This window comes from Mesoplodon densirostris, chromosome 10, assembly GCF_025265405.1.
Source record: "Mesoplodon densirostris isolate mMesDen1 chromosome 10, mMesDen1 primary haplotype, whole genome shotgun sequence".
Lineage (NCBI taxonomy): Eukaryota > Metazoa > Chordata > Mammalia > Artiodactyla > Ziphiidae > Mesoplodon > Mesoplodon densirostris.
The window spans coordinates 23,549,503-23,565,262 of record NC_082670.1 but is presented as its reverse complement, the minus strand read 5'-3'; the positions used below and the strand labels follow the sequence as shown (position 1 = coordinate 23,565,262).

The following is a 15,760-nucleotide window of genomic DNA, read 5'->3' as shown; positions in this document are numbered from 1 at the left end:
AGCCGCGCGCGCGCACACACACATACACCTTGCATTATTTTTGGCTCCATAGAACTTACATGTTTTATTTATTATTTATTTATTTATTCATTCATTCATTCATTCATTCGTTTGTTTATTTATTTTTGCGGTACGCGGGCCTCTCACTGTTGTGGCTTCTCCCGTTGCGGAGCACAGGCTCCGGACGCGCAGGCTCAGCCGCCATGGCCCACGGGCCCAGCCGCTCCGCGGCATGTGGGATCCTCCCGGACCGGGCACGAACCCGTGTCCCCTGCATCGGCAGGCGGACTCTCAACCACTGCGCCACCAGGGAAGCCCACATGTTTTATTTTTTATGTATCTTGTCTCCGCCCCCCTCAAGCCACTGTAAATTCTGTGAGGGATTTGTTTCTGATTTGTTCTTTGGTGTACCCCCGGGAACTAAAACTGCCTAGCACACATTAGGCTCAGCATTTGTGGAATGAAATGAGTGAGTGTAACACCCAGGAATGACCAACAGAGGGCGAAAGAGAGATTCGGTGGGGGAGGAAATGAAAATGTTTTATCCCAAGCTTCGAGTACAATTCCGCAAGATTTGACTTCTCTCGGCCACCGTAGTGCTTAGGCCGGAAAAGTGCAGCGACTTCCGGCCTCTGAGGTCCGGGAAGATTGCTTTGGGCTGTCGGAAACCGAACCCCCAGGTTCTAAGGCAGCTTTTTTGTGGAACAGAGGTTCCGGCCCGGGGCTTCAGGCCTCCGGGTGACCCTCCCGGCCGCCAGCGGGGCTGCTCGAGACACTTTCAGGGCCGGGAATAGGGAGCGTGAGTCGCCATGGCGACGACGGCGGGGCTGGAGCGCTGGGTGCAAGACGAGCTGCACTCGGTGCTGGGACTGAGCGAGCGGCATGTGGCCCAGTTCCTCATCGGTACCGCGCAGCGCTGCGCCTCGGCAGAGGAGTTCGTGCAGCGCTTGCGAGACACCGATACCCTGGACCTCAGTGGGCCGGCCCGGGACTTCGCCTTGAGACTCTGGAACAAGGTGCGGGGTTGGTGGGGGGGGGGGGCGGGCATGGGAGCGGCAGGAGAGGGGGTGGAGCGGGGGCGGCGCCCCCAGGTTATTTGTCCTGGTGAGGTCGGGCTAACTGTCCAACCGAGAATTAAGTAAGCTCAGTTCACCAGCATTTATTCTTTGTCCGTTATCGCCTACGGGTTGGACGTCTACTTCCGTGGAGAAGATTGAGGATGGTTTAAGTGTGTTGGATTAAGCGCTGTAGAGCAGTGTTTCTCAAACTTTAACAGGTACAGGATTCATCCAGGGCTTTTGTTAAAATGCGGGTTCCGATTCGGTAGGTCTGGGATGGATTCTTCGTTTCTTCATTTCTAACAAATCTAACAAGTTTACAGGTGATGGCTGGTGGTCCACAGACCACCCTTTGAATAGCGAGGCTATAGAATGGATGTGTAGGCCCTTGCTGTGGGAGGGCAGAAGGGGTGGGAGTTGGGATCGGGAAAAGCAGACCCAAAGATTCCCTGGAATTTGTCAGGTAGAGAAGGGAGAAGAGTAAAGGTGTAAAGGTTCGCTCCTGGAAGACAAGACTGTATTTCTTTTTTTAAACAAAAATTTTTAAAATAAATTTATTTATTTTATTTTTGGCTGCGTTGGGTCTTCGTTGCTGCACGTGGGCTTTCTCTAGTTGCGGAAAGCAGGGGCTACTCTGCGTTGTGGTGTGCGAGATTCTCATTGCAGTGGCTTCTCGTTACAGAGCATGGGCTCTAGGTGCGCAGGCTTCAGTAGTTGTGGCTTGTGGGCTCTGGAGTGCCGGCTCAGTAGTTGTGGTGCAGGGGCTTAGTTGCTCCGCGGCATGTGGGGTCTTCCCAGACCAGGGCTCAAACCCATGTCCCCTACGTTGGCAGGCGGATTCTTAACCACTGCACCACCAGGGAAGCCCGACAAGACTGTATTTCTTGTCTTTGTATTCCTACCACCTAACTGCACCTTGCAGAATTAGAGCTTAGAAAGTATCCAGTAATACTAAAAGTGTTGAGCTTGTTCAGAGAATGGTGGATAACCTGGTGTGGATATCCCATAAGGTGCTTGGTGAGAAATGAGGTTAGAACGTAAGGGATGGGAGGGTAGGAACTTTATGTTAATCTGTTCACCAGTGTACCCCTGGAGTCTGGCCTCTGCACAACAATCCTGGCCAGTCCTTGGGTAGGAATGACTTAGTCATTGGGAAGAACAGAGGCTGAGCAGTTGAGAATTGGATATGAGAATGTAAACTCCGTGAGGGCAGGAGTTTTTGTCTCTTTATTTATCCCTGTATCCCTGGTACCTAGCAGTGGGAGCATGGGACAGGCTTCGATAAATGTTTGTTAAATGAACGACTGAAAAGAAGTTTGGAAGCTGAGAGGCCCCATTCAGGCTGATGGACGTGGTGTGAAGCCTTGGGGAAGAGAGAGAATGAAGGCCGGTTTAAGGTCAAGTTACTTCTTAAATTAGGAGCAGGGCAGAGTAGGTGGGCAGGGATCAGGAGTTGCTCACACCCCCTTATCCTCTCCTCTTCTGACAGGTCCCACGGAAGGCTGTGGAGGAAAAGCCAGCTCGGGCAGCTGAGCGAGAGGCCAGAGCCCTGCTGGAAAAGAACCGATCCTACAGGTTGCTGGAGGACAGTGAGGAGAGCAGCGAGGAGACTGTAGGCAGGGCCGGGAGCAGTCTCCGGAAGAAGCGGAAAAAACGGAAACACCTCAGGAAGAAACGTCAGGAGGAAGAGGAAGAAGAAGAGGAGGAAGAGTTTTCGGAGACAGGAAAGAGGAAGACACAGTAAGTCAGAAGTAGGGTGAGAGAGGATGGGGCAGGTGGATGATGGGACAGTCAGCCTCTGGATGCCCTTAGTTAATGCTCCGGGCTGGGCTGCAGGGGCAGTAAACAGCAGACGGAGAAGTCAGAGTCAGAGGATGAGTGGGAGCGGACAGAGCGAGAGCGCCTTCAGGACCTGGAGGAGCGCGATGCGTTCGCCGAGCGGGTTCGGCAGCGGGACAAGGACCGGACTCGCAACGTCCTGGAGCGGTCAGATAAGAAGGTGCGTAGGGGCAGCACGTTCCGTCAGTGCCCAGAAGATCCCTGGGTCCAGTGTGAGGTGGGGTGTGATTGCAGATAGTGATCTCTGGGAAGACAGGGGGCTGCCTCCAGTGATCTGGTAATGTCTTTGGGTCTTCGGGCTGAGGTGGCTCTTTGCTGAACCTGCAGCCCCAGAGATTCCTCAGTGAAGGGGGAACACTTCTTTGTGCTGGGGAACATTTTTTTGCTAGGGAACATCAGAATGATACCTGTGATTCTAGAAGGACAATGGCTGTGGGTGTGGGGACTTTGGGCCACTCTTGCCTTCTTCTCCTAGGCTTATGAAGAGGCTCAGAAGCGCCTCAAGATGGCTGAGGAAGACCGGAAAGCCATGGTGAGTCCCAGTGCCCAGGAAGACAAAAGGAAAGACTTACTGAAGGAGTGTGGTTAACGATAGGGAGAAAGGATGCACAGGAAGCGCAGTGGGGCTGCTGGTGGGGTGTTGGGTCTCTGGAGGAGGGGGCTTGGTTGACAGGAGCCTGCTGAGGGTGGACTTAAGTTGTAGAGGGAAGAAAACGGCCCAGAAACCCTCTTTGAATCCTAGGATCAGATCACACTGTGTGTTAGTGAGGGGAGTGTGAGCTTTCCCTGTTCCTGAGACTTAAAGAGATGTATTCCAAAGGCAGCTGGGTGGTCAAGGGGCGGCTGGAGGACAGGGGCAGAGCAGAGTCCTGCTGCCCACGGACGTGCTGACCCCTGAGCTTGGGTACAGCATCTCCACATACCTTCTTACCACCTGATCCCTCCGTGCCCCACGGGGCCTTGTGATCTCCCACTGGTTTCCTGATTTGGTCTTCTCACTGCACAGGGACAGAGCCCTTGTAATTCATGAACTGGACTTGTTACGGGGTTAGCCTAGGTAGGGTTGCAGTTTTCCAAAGGCCTGGTCTTCCCATTAAGTCACACTTAGATTTCCCCAAAGAATTTTGAGACTCTTGGTGTCCTGAAAACGGCCTAGTGGCCAACAGGTCTCTCCTGACATATCCATCTCAGCTCACACCCCACAAAGTGACTGTGGCCAGACTTCTGAGACATCTCTCGATGCTGGTGTAGTGTTTTTACTTTCCTGAATTTTTCTTTTCTTTTTCAATTATGAAAATTTTCAAACAAATAGGAAAATTGAAAGAATAGTATAAGGCAATTTTTTAAAAATTTATTTATTTATTTATTTATTTATGTTTTGGCTGAGTTGGGTCTTTGTTGCTACGCGTGGGCTTTCTCTAGTTGCAGCAATGGGGGGGCTATTCTTCGTTGTGGTGCGCGGCCTTCTCATTGCGATGGCTTCTCTTGTTGCGGATCATGGGCTGTAGGCACACGGGCTTCAGTAGTTGTGGCTCGTGGGCTCTAGAGCGCAGGCTCAGTAGTTGTGGCGCACGGGCTTAGTTGCTCCGTGGTATGTGGGATCTTCCCAGACCAGGGCTCGAACCTGTGTTCCCTGCATTGGCAGGCGGATTCTTACCCTTGCACCACCAGGGAAGTCCCTGCAATGCCTATGTAAATGGCGGCTTTTTTCTTTTCCTCTCTTTTTGAACCATTTAAAAGTTTTAGACATCATGGCATTTTGTCCCATCAGCATGTACCGGGTAAGATATTTCTGTAAAACCACAGTGCCATCGTCACACCCAGGCTGATGTTTCTCATATATCAACTAAGAACCTGCCTACAGTAAGATTTCCCCAGTTACCCCAAAATGTCTTTAATAACTGCTTTTTGCAAACTGGAATCCAGTCAGGGTTCACGCATTGCATTTGGTTGTTATGTTTCTTCAGTTTGTTTCATTTCCCCCTTCTCTCTCTTTCTTTCTGTCTCATCTTGTACCATGTCCTACATTCTGGATTTATCTGATCCTTATCTTGTGGTATTAAGTTCTGTCCCAGTGCTTTCTTTAAAGTGGAAATTGGGTCCACAGCTTGCTTAGACTCAGATTAAACAGCTGTGGCAGCAACACCTCTTGGGTGGTCATGTGCACGTCATATCAGGGGGACACACTGTACAGCTGTGTGCATGTTAGTGCTGGTATCCTTCCTACCAACAGCCTCTCAGCCAGTGGTTTAGCAACCACTGCTAATCCTTTTCTGAATCACTTATGTCATGGGGGATTGCAAAGTGGTGATTTTTGGATTCTGACATTCCTTCTACATTTATCGGCTAGCCTTTTTATATAAAGAAGAACTTTTCCTCAACAACAAGGAATGGGCTACAGTGCCTTCCTCAAAGTGAGGGCAAATGCTTAATTGTTTCCTTTTAATTACTAAGTTTCCGAGTAAAGAGTCTGCTGTAATAGTCACCTCACCGGTGACAGAAGTTTTTTTCCCGTTGTTTGTACGTGTGTCATGTTGGACTCGTGAATTTTTATTTCTCAGTGTTTTATAATTGCATATCATTATTCTTTTCGATGCTCAAATTGCCCTGATTTCTTGCCCATATTTTAAAAAGACATCCATCTGCCTCACCCATCAGGCCGAAGGAGTATTTGATTGTGGTACTCAGATCAGGTCATGAGCATAAACTCCATTTTAAGACGTGACAGGACAAACAAGAAAAACCAAGCAATTAAATCAAATCAGGGCCCCCAAGGGGAGGGCAGCAGTGGGGTTTTGTCACTGCACTAGAGGAGCTTGTTGTGAACACAGGGAAGATTGTGTTGCCACAGTGGGAGGGCTTAGGGTTAGGGTCCAGAAAGGCCTTCAGCATGTGGCCAGTCTTCTGTCATCCACAATGTGTCCTGAAAAGCCTGTATTGAAAGGAAACACGTAGAAGCCAAATGACCCATTGTGTGAGGGGGAGAAGTTAGTCCCCGAGCTAAACATCCCTCATTACATTTTGCCTCACAGAACCACTCTCTGATGCTTCCAACCTTTTTGCGTGTAATTTATTTTTCCCTTTTCCTCAAACTGCAGTCATTTGGTTCAAGACCGGGGAGCATATCACTGGGGAGGAAGAATACCTATTTTTGGCTCACCCAGTGGTTTCCAACTGTCTCAGTTGTTTTCAGTGTGAGACCTGTGCTTCCAAATGCTGGTATAAGCTGTTATGTTTTTCCCCTTTCCACTAAGTCGAATAAAATAGCAAGAGTACAATATAAAATATGCACATAATCACCTTCGCCCTAGTGAATTTATATTGGCGAAGATGGTCAGGCTGCCTGGAAGGACATCCAGCTGGGTCCTCCTGCTGGAAGGCAGCGTGTGGGCCCAGCGTTGGGCATGTCGTCAGTCGCGTTGTCCATCGCAGAGGGAAGGAAGGTAGAGGACACATCTTTAGGTTCTCTTGCCGGCCTGTCGGAGGTTGTCACCCTCAGGGGTAGGTGAGGAAAAGGGTCACTCTTCCAGCGAGAAGAGGTTCTGACTGCCCTGGGCTGACCCAGGTCCCTGAGCTGCGGAAGAAATCCCGCCGAGAATACCTGGCCAAGCGGGAGCGCGAGAAGCTTGAGGACCTGGAGGCCGAGCTGGTGGACGAGGAGTTCCTCTTTGGGGATGTGGAGCTGAGCCAACACGAGCGGCGTGAGCTCAGGTACAAGCGGCGAGTGCGGGATCTGGCCCGGGAGTACCGGGCGGCTGGGGAGCAGGAGAAGCTGGAGGCCACCAATCGCTACCACATGCCCGAGGAGACGCGAGGACAGGTGAGGCGAGGGGGTCACCGCTTCAGCCCCGGTCCCCAAGCAGAGGGGAGGGAAGGCTTCCGGGGCTTGGGCGGTGGCTTGGCTGGCCCCGTCCTTGTCTTGCCTTTCTCCGGGGGTGGGGGTAGCGGCTGGGGAGGGGGTGCTGGGCAGAGAGGGCAGCTCTGTCTCCACGTGCCCCTCTCTCTTTAGCCGGCACGAGCGGTGGATCTAGTGGAGGAGGAGTCCGGTGCCCCTGGGGCGGAGCAGCGGCGCTGGGAGGAGGCCCGGCTCGGGGCGGCATCCCTGAAGTTTGGGGCCCGAGATGCTGCCTCCCAGGAGCCCAAGTATCAGCTGGTGCTGGAGGAAGAGGAGACCATCGAGTTCGTCCGGGCCACTCAGCTCCAGGGTGACGAGGTGAGGGGGGGGCGCTGGGATGTCCCGAGGAGCGTGGGAGCCGGCCCTGAAGCTCACTGCCCTTCTCCTCCCTCTCAGGAGCCGTCAGCCCCACCCGCTCCAACCCAGGCCCAGCAGAAGGAGTCCATCCAGGTCGTCCGCCGCAGCCTCCCGGTGTTCCCGTTCCGCGAGGAGCTCCTGGCCGCCATTGCTAGTCATCAGGTCCTCATTATCGAAGGCGAGACAGGCTCGGGCAAGACCACCCAAATCCCACAGTACCTCTTTGAGGAGGTATGGCAGCCTCAGCCTCAGCTGGCACTGACCAGCACAGTCCTGTCGGCTCCTTTACGTGGGATTTTGAGTAGTCACTTTCCTTCTCCATTTCAGTCCTTTAGTCTTTTCTGTTAAGTGGTGAGGTTCTCGAGAATAAGGACCACGCCCTTTTCATGCTTCTGTTCTCACTTCCTGCCACGGTGTCCATGCCTGATAGGTGTTCCGTAGGCTAGCGTTGGAAGGAGGTATAGACGGTTAGGTGGTGGCGTGTGGGTGTGAACATGGACCGCAGTCCACCAGCCTGGCCTCTGCTCCTCTGCAGGGCCAAGGAATGAGGAGTGAAAAGACTTTTCCTGCTTTTATACCTTCCCTTGTCCCCCTTGCTTTTGGGTCTGCCCAGCTGGTCAGTCCTTTTCCAGCTTGAATCTCGCAGAGCCCCGAACTTGATGACCCAGAGGGCTGGGACTGCCTAGGGCTGGGTGAGGACCCTTTGTGGGCCCTGGGTCTGCCGTCCTATCCGTTTGCCCTTCTTGTCTGGTTTTCTGCTTTGTCTGTTTCTCTGTCCCCCCTTCCCTGCATTTCCAACTTCTCTGAATTGCTGGGCCCCAGCTGCAAATTTATCAAAGGGGAAACCTCCTCTTTCTTCTTGTCATTCAGGGTTACACAAAGAAAGGTGTGAAGATTGCCTGCACCCAGCCCCGGAGAGTGGCAGCCATGAGTGTGGCTGCCCGAGTGGCCCGGGAGATGGGTGTGAAGCTTGGGAATGAGGTGAGATCTGTGAGGACTGAGGGACGAGGGGAGCCCCTAGGGTCTGGGACTCAGCCTCCGCTGCCTGCAGGTCCCCTCAACCCCCACCGGTCCAGGTGCTCACCCTTGTCCCTTTGCCCTCCCTTCTGGGGGCACCAGCCCAACTGTCGATCACTAATGGCCCACATGACAGGTCGGCTACAGCATCCGCTTTGAGGACTGCACATCAGAGCGAACTGTCCTGCGCTACATGACGGACGGGATGCTTCTCCGAGAGTTCCTCTCTGAGCCTGACCTTGCGAGTTACAGGTATGCACAGGCCCCCCAGCTCCCACGAGAGGGGGCGCTGCCCACCTTCGCCTCCCTCCGGTCTGCTGCCCTCCTGTTCTTCAGTACCTTCCTTCATCTCCTTTAATCTCTGGCTTTTCCCTCCTATCTTCCCACCTGGCCAGTTTGGCCATTGTCTTCTCTTCTGATTTATCCACCAGTTCTTTTTTCTTAAATTATTTATTTATCTATTTTTGGCTGCGTTGGGTCTTCGTTGCTGCGCGCAGGCTTTCTCTAGCTGTGGCGAGTGGGGGCTACTCTTGGTTGCGGTGCGCGGGCTTCTCATTGCGGTGGCTTCTCTAGTTGTGGAGCACGGGCTCTAGGTGCACGGGCTTCAGTAGTTGTAGCACGTGGGCTCAGTAGTTGTGGCTCCTGCACTCTATAGAGCGCAGGCTCAGTAGTTGTGGCGCATGGGCTTAGTTGCTCCGCGGCATGTGAGATCTCCCTGGACCAGGGCCTGAACCTGTGTCCCCTGCCTGCCTTGGCAGGCGGATTCTTAACCACTGCGCTACCAGGGAAGTCCTGTCCACCAGTTTTTGAATCTTTATGGTTCGAACAGTCTTAGAAATGAGATGGGCCCGGAGGGTAGAAGAGGCTACAGAGAAAACCTTTCTGTGTCTCCCCAGTTGTTCCCAGAGTTCAGAAAACAACCAGGATGGTAGAATGGTGCTGTGGGGACTTGAGAAGACACTTGAAGACCAAAACTTAGAATGCAAAAACTTAGAATGTTCAGCTTAGAGGGGAAAACTCAGACATCCTGGTTCCCTCTAAATATGTGAAGGGCTATTATTACATGAGAAAGGGACCAGGCTTGTTTTATGTGACCCCAGAGAACACAGCTAGGAGCCATGGGGGAGGTTACAGGGAGGCGGATTTCAGATCAATACCGACAAGCCATAGAGTGGCAGAGATTGCAGGGGCTGTCAGAGTGCTTGTGCCCTGACTCTTAAGCCTCTGGCCCACGTCTTGGAGTGGCTTGATCTGTGAATAATGAGTTCTCAGTGCCGGCATTGGCCAAGCAGGGGTTGGATGAGCATGTCTTGTGGGGGAGAAGTGATTCATGGATGGGATGAGGGTGGAGCCAGGCCAGCTGAGCAGTACTTGCCTTTTCAGCTCTTAGGAGACTGGATTTCCGGTCCTAGAAGGTTACAGTGGAGCAATGGGACAGATATGATTTGGTCCTTCACATCCCTTGGAAAAACCTCTGAGAACCCATGGAAGGCCAGCTAATGCGAGAGTGCTCAGGGTGTGGGGTTTTCCCATCACGCCAGCCTGCTTTGTGAAATGGCTGAGGACTTCACCATCATGGTCACAGTTAGCTACAAAGGGTTGAAGTGGGCGATGAGCTCCTGCGGGCTTGGCAGGAAATCCAAAGACTAGAGCAAGGAGAAAGAAGGTGACACACATATAGCTAAGTTACAAGGAAACCAGGAAGCCTGCAGAGTCCTCTCAGGTTGGGGTGGGAGGGCTCACCCGGCCCCTCTCTCCAGAAAGAGGCATCAGGGTCAATCAGGGATGCACGGCAGCTGCCCCAGAGGACCCCGGGAGCTTCGGGGCTGTTCACGTCATGGTGCTTCAGGTCTGTCTGTTCCTTCCTAGCCAGGCTGGGGGCCTGTCCTCTCATCCGGCAACCCCAGTGTCCCCTCCTGCATTACCCACCTCCCCTCGCTCACTGGTGCCCCCGTTCCTTCCTCAGCGTGGTGATGGTGGATGAGGCCCACGAACGGACCCTGCACACAGACATTCTCTTTGGGTTGATCAAGGATGTTGCTCGATTCCGACCTGAGCTCAAGGTCCTGGTGGCTTCAGCCACACTGGACACTGCCCGGTTTTCCACCTTCTTTGATGACGCCCCCGTCTTCCGGATCCCTGGACGCAGGTTTCCAGTTGACATCTTCTATACCAAGGTGCCCCCTCAGGGAGGATGGGCTTAAGTGTAAAGGCAGTGGAGCCTTTGAAGGAGATTGTCCCAAGGAGGGGAGGACGGGATGGAGAGTCCAAAGGGATAAAGTGTATGTCGAGCTGGGAGGAGAGGAAGAGATTTGCCTGAGCAGGTGACCTTCCTGTGACCCTGCCTCCTCCCCCCGCAGGCTCCAGAGGCGGACTACCTGGAGGCCTGTGTGGTGTCTGTGCTGCAGATTCATGTGACCCAGCCCCCTGGGGATATCCTGGTGTTCCTGACAGGACAGGTGTGTGGCGTGGGGGAGGGGGTGTGATGTGTGTATCCCAGGGGAAGACAGGGCTGGCAGGTCAGCCTCTCGTGACTCTGGGTCCCACGCAGCTCTCCCCACCCAAATCCAGGAGGAGATTGAGGCTGCCTGTGAGATGCTCCAGGATCGCTGCCGCCGCCTGGGCTCCAAAATCCGGGAGCTCCTGGTGCTGCCCATTTATGCCAACCTGCCTTCCGATATGCAGGCGCGGATCTTCCAGCCCACGCCCCCTGGGGCACGGAAGGTCAGTTGGAGAAACCCACATTCTTCACCCCTGTGGTTCACGCAACTAGTAGTGAAAAGGAAAGTGTGTGCCTGCCCTGTGCAAGGTGTGTCCTTGGCACTGCTGCAGCTGCGAGGCTGGGTGGCAATCCCTCACCTCTGGAGCTGGAGAGAGAGGGTGATGACAGCGGGAATGGCGAGATAGCCAAATGCGTGATCCAGAAAGTGAGCATGGTAGAGGTGCAGAGGAGAAGGGAGGCCCTTGGTGTGCCAGGAGGTGGGATTTGGTCTGGAGGACCTTTAGGGAGGATGATGGGGGAATATCAGAGGAAGGCTTAAGGGGTGTCTGAGGTCAGAGTACTCCAGCAGGCTTAGGGGAAGGCTCACATGGTGAAGTAGTGGGAGACAGGCTAAAAACAACTTTGAATGGAGATTAGAGAGGGCCTTTGATGGCAGGTGGAAGAGTGTGGACTTTAGACCAGTGAGTGGCCATCAAAGGATTTTGAGCAAAGATGTAACTTTTCATTCAGCAAATATTTAAAGAGTTCCTCCCACGTTCCAGGTACTGTTCTAGGGGATGAGGATACAGCAATGAACAAAACAAACAAGTCCCTAGCCTCATGGAGTTTAGTCTAATGTAAGTTAGGAGACAATGAACACATAAATACCTAATATCAATTTGTGGCAAATGCTCTGAAGAGGTACAGCGTGGCATGCGAAGACGGAGGCTGACTCCGGGGGTGTCAGGAGAGGACTGTCAGGAAGGGATTTTCCTTACGGTGTAGGGAAGGCCTCTCCCTCTCTGATAAGGTGAGAGTGAAGCTGGGGCCTCAGTCAGGTGAGGGAAGGAGCCAGGCTGACGTTTGGGAGAAGAGCGCGCCAAGTCGAGGGAATAGCGCACACGGAGGGCGGGCGTGAGGATGGGCGTGAGGCGTGCCCAGCAGTGGGCAGCGGTGGAGCGAGGAGCGCTGGCGCTAGGAGATGAGATCAGGAAAGTAGCCCGGGCCTGGAGGACTCGGGGCCTGAAGGGGCTTGGATGTGATTCTCAGGTAGGGTGGGAGGCCGCTGATGGATGGCGGGGGGTGAGGTGACGGGCTTACACTCTAAAAGGACCATTCTGGATGCCATGTAACCAGGGCTAGGGGTAGAGCAGGGAGACTCACCGGGGGCTACTTTAGGGAGTAACGTGTACAGGTGAACATGAAAGTGACGGTGGGGCTTCCCTCGAGGTCCAGTGGTTAGGACTCCACGCTTCCACTGCAGGGGGCGCGGGTTTGATCCCTGGTTGGGGGAACTAAGATCCCACATGCTGTGCGGCGCGGCCAAAAACTAAAAAACAAATTAAAAAAAAAAAAAAAAAGTGACAGTGGGGAAGATGGGGCCGGAACCTGACACCCCCAGCTCCCGCCTCTGAAAAAACCCCTGAACCCCCTTCATATCCTTTCCTGTCCTTTCCGCCTTATGCCCTGCTAATCCCCACATCTCTCCCCGCTTCTACTGGCCTGTCCCCCTCTCCCGGCCTTGGCCGCAAATCCCCTCAGCTCCTGCTCCTTTGCACCTGTTTGTCTACTCCACGTCTTCCAGAATTACTTCCTCTGGGTAACTAGGTGGGTGGGATTTACCGGCGATCCCACATCCTCTCATTCAGGTAGTTGTGGCAACGAACATCGCCGAGACCTCGCTCACCATCGAGGGCATCATTTACGTGCTGGACCCGGGGTTCTGTAAGCAGAAGAGCTACAACCCGCGCACGGGCATGGAATCGCTCACCGTCACACCCTGCAGCAAGGTTGGCCTGGGCTTGAGCAGGGTTTCCACGGGGCGAAGGGGAGAACAGGCCAGCTCAGAAGCGGTGCAGGCTGCTTAGAGCAAGGGGCATTAGCGGTCCACACCCTCCCAGATTTCTTGCAGAAATACTGCCCTTTCTCTTTTCCATCACCAGATTGTCCGTGGGCCTGACAAATTGTCTTTCTTTCCAGGCCTCAGCCAGTCAGCGAGCTGGTCGGGCGGGTCGGGTGGCTGCAGGGAAGTGCTTCCGCCTGTATACCGCCTGGGCCTATCAGCACGAGCTGGAAGAAACCACAGTGCCCGAGATTCAGAGGACCAGCCTGGGCAATGTCGTGTTGCTGCTCAAGAGTTTAGGTGCCTGGGGTCCCCCAGTCCTCCTGAGACAGAAGGGGTGGGGCTAGCTGGTCCTTGTGAAGGGACTCTGTTCTACCCCCTCACATCTTTCTCCAGGGATCCACGACCTAATGCACTTTGATTTCCTGGACCCTCCGCCATATGAGACCCTGCTGCTGGCTTTGGAGCAGCTGTACGCGCTGGGGGCCCTCAACCACCTTGGGGAGCTCACCACGGTGAGGTGGGAGGGCGGCAGGCTGGGGCAGGAGGAAGGCTGGGGTGACCCCTCGAGAGTTGGAGGGACACCTGAGGGAGGAGTGGCCTCAACTCTCTCTTTCCTCTCCTTAGTCTGGTCGAAAGATGGCAGAGCTGCCGGTGGACCCCATGCTGTCGAAGATGATCCTGGCCTCTGAGAAGTAAGCCCCCGACTCGGCCGGGCCCCCAGCACACACACTGGCCCTGGCTCTTTCCGTCTCTGGGGCCATCTTCGTGACCTTGCTTGTTCTCTCCACCACATTATTCTTTAACAAATAACAAGTTATTAGATAACTTTTATTGCCCCTTTTGAGGCCCACAGGGATCAGTAAGACGCTGTCCTGTCTTTGGTTATGATTATCGGATGGGTGAGATTAACAAGCGTGTAGAAAATTTGGGGGCATGAATGAAAGTGGAAGATTTTCCGTCGTGAGGAGTGCTGAGTGAGGGCTGGTTTGGGGACTTACTCATTCCCAAGGTTTCAGACTAGAGCATTTAGAAACAGCTGTGGAGGGACCACCTTCAAATGCCATTCCTCTGCTATGGTTGAGGTTAAAGGTCATTACATGGACTTAAAGGGATTGGTATAATGTGCACCTTCTTACTGCAGAACCCTCAGAGGGGCTCGGTGCCTTCCTGCCCCTGCCTCCCTGGATCTCTCTCCTGTTACCGTTTTATCTATAACCTGACCCTCACCTCCTTGACCCCCATACCGCTGCCCCTGCCACCAGAATCAATCTACTCTCTGATTTGTAGCCGTTAGCCCAACTTGCTGTCCCCACGTGAGGACATCCACCACACAGCGGTCACTTTCCTCCTCACTGCGCCTGTTCCTGTTGCTGTGTCTCGCTTTGAACTCCCGTGCCTTTCCCTTCCTGCCCCAGGTACAGCTGTTCGGAGGAGATCCTGACAGTGGCTGCCATGCTCTCTGTCAACAACTCCATCTTCTACCGACCCAAGGACAAGGTCGTCCATGCCGACAATGCTCGTGTCAACTTCTTCCTCCCTGGTGGGGACCACCTGGTTCTGCTGAACGTTTATACACAGGTCACTGGGCTTGGGTGAGTGGGAGTGAGGGGGACGTGGGGGACTCTGGTCCTGCTGTATACTTAACACCCCCTCTTCCCCCCGCCACCCTTTTTCAACCCTTTTCACAGTGGGCTGAGAGTGGTTACTCTTCCCAGTGGTGCTACGAGAACTTTGTACAGTTCAGATCGATGCGCCGAGCCCGGGATGTGCGGGAACAGCTGGAGGGGCTCCTGGAACGCGTGGAAGTCGGTCTCAGTTCCTGCCAGGGGGACTATATCCGTGTCCGAAAGGTCAATGTTTCTTTAGTCTTCTGCTGTCCACCCAATATCTCCTGAGGAGCAAGCTTCTCCTCTGGGGCCAGTGGCCTGAGAACGTGCCCCTTCCCCTGTGCAAGGTGTGCTCTCCCTGGGCTTTCTTCCCGGACCACACTGAAAGGCCCTTACCTTTCTAGTTCTCCCAAAGCCTGAACTAAAAAGGCAGTGAGTGCTGAGGGTCCCTGGATGCCTGCCTTTCCCACTGACTTCCTTTCCCGCCTGCTCCATAGGCCATCACTGCTGGTTACTTTTACCACACAGCACGGTTGACTCGCAGCGGCTACCGCACAGTGAAACAGCAGCAGACAGTGTTCATTCATCCCAACTCTTCCCTCTTTGAGGAACAGCCACGCTGGTTGCTCTACCACGAACTTGTCTTGACCACCAAAGAGTTCATGAGACAGGTGAGGGGAGGTGCCTGCTGCCCAGGCAGGTGGATTGTGTGGGAGATGGTATCCTGGCAAGGTAAAAACCCAGGTTCAAGTTGCTGGGACTGGCAGAGAAACAGGAAAGCACCTTGGTTTAAGGTAGGATAAGGTAGAAATGCATCCTTTCTAACAGCTGTCTCAGCATCTACTAAGATCTGAGAACTCTTTATTCACTCATTAAGTATTTGAATGCCCATTGTCTCAGTGTTTCAGGTGCCGGGGTGATAATGAACAAAGCAGATATGAGCTCCATCCTGAGTGTATTTCAGTCTTTACGTTCAGGCTTTTGTTTAGGGTTAGCTTACTTGTGCTCTTGAATAGCATGTAGAGATGTACGTCTGCCCCTGGGATCCAGAGCATTAGAGCCAGGTACCCTTTCCCCTAGCCCTGCAGTCAAAGGGGAAAGAAGAGAACCTTCTTTTAAATCACACACACACATCAGAAACTAGGTTGGACAGAAGGGAACCCTGCTTATTTTTTTCTCTTCCCTTCCAGGTATTGGAGATTGAGAGCAGCTGGCTTCTGGAGGTGGCGCCCCACTATTACAAGGCCAAGGAGCTAGAAGATCCCCATGCTAAGAAAATGCCCAGAAAAGTAGGCAAGACACGAGAAGAGCTAGGGTAAAGAGCAGAGAACATAACAGAACTAACAGAACGTTAACACCAGCTCCTTTTCCTTCTGTACATTATTTAATATCTATTAATAAAAATATTTTTAGAGTAAAGCTATGGGGAACCTTAGAGAT

The 15,760-nt window shown here is 53.4% G+C and overlaps 1 protein-coding gene across 1 annotated transcript; it reads left to right on the top strand.

The window, feature by feature from the left end:
• Positions 1-588: 588 nt before the first annotated feature.
• On the top strand, positions 589-15,739 carry DHX16 (DEAH-box helicase 16). The gene is made up of 20 exons (XM_060110010.1): positions 589-1,016; positions 2,548-2,798; positions 2,895-3,057; positions 3,373-3,429; positions 6,463-6,717; positions 6,907-7,110; positions 7,189-7,380; positions 8,020-8,130; positions 8,303-8,418; positions 10,133-10,343; positions 10,527-10,625; positions 10,738-10,890; positions 12,517-12,657; positions 12,848-13,010; positions 13,107-13,225; positions 13,338-13,405; positions 14,129-14,291; positions 14,402-14,563; positions 14,818-14,991; positions 15,511-15,739. Exons 1-20 carry the CDS (start codon positions 810-812, stop codon positions 15,637-15,639), a joined length of 3,138 nt encoding a protein of 1,045 aa, XP_059965993.1. The 5' UTR covers positions 589-809; the 3' UTR covers positions 15,640-15,739.
• Positions 15,740-15,760: the final 21 nt, after the last annotated feature.

Coding starts and splice junctions, on each gene's coding strand:
- DHX16 (XM_060110010.1), top strand. CDS start 810: ATGGCGACGACGGCGGGGCTGGAGCGCTGGGTGCAAGACGAGCTGCAC. Junction 13,011..13,106: donor GTTGCTGCTCAAGAGTTTAG/GTGCCTGGGGTC, acceptor ATCTTTCTCCAG/GGATCCACGACCTAATGCAC. Junction 13,226..13,337: donor ACCTTGGGGAGCTCACCACG/GTGAGGTGGGAG, acceptor TCCTCTCCTTAG/TCTGGTCGAAAGATGGCAGA.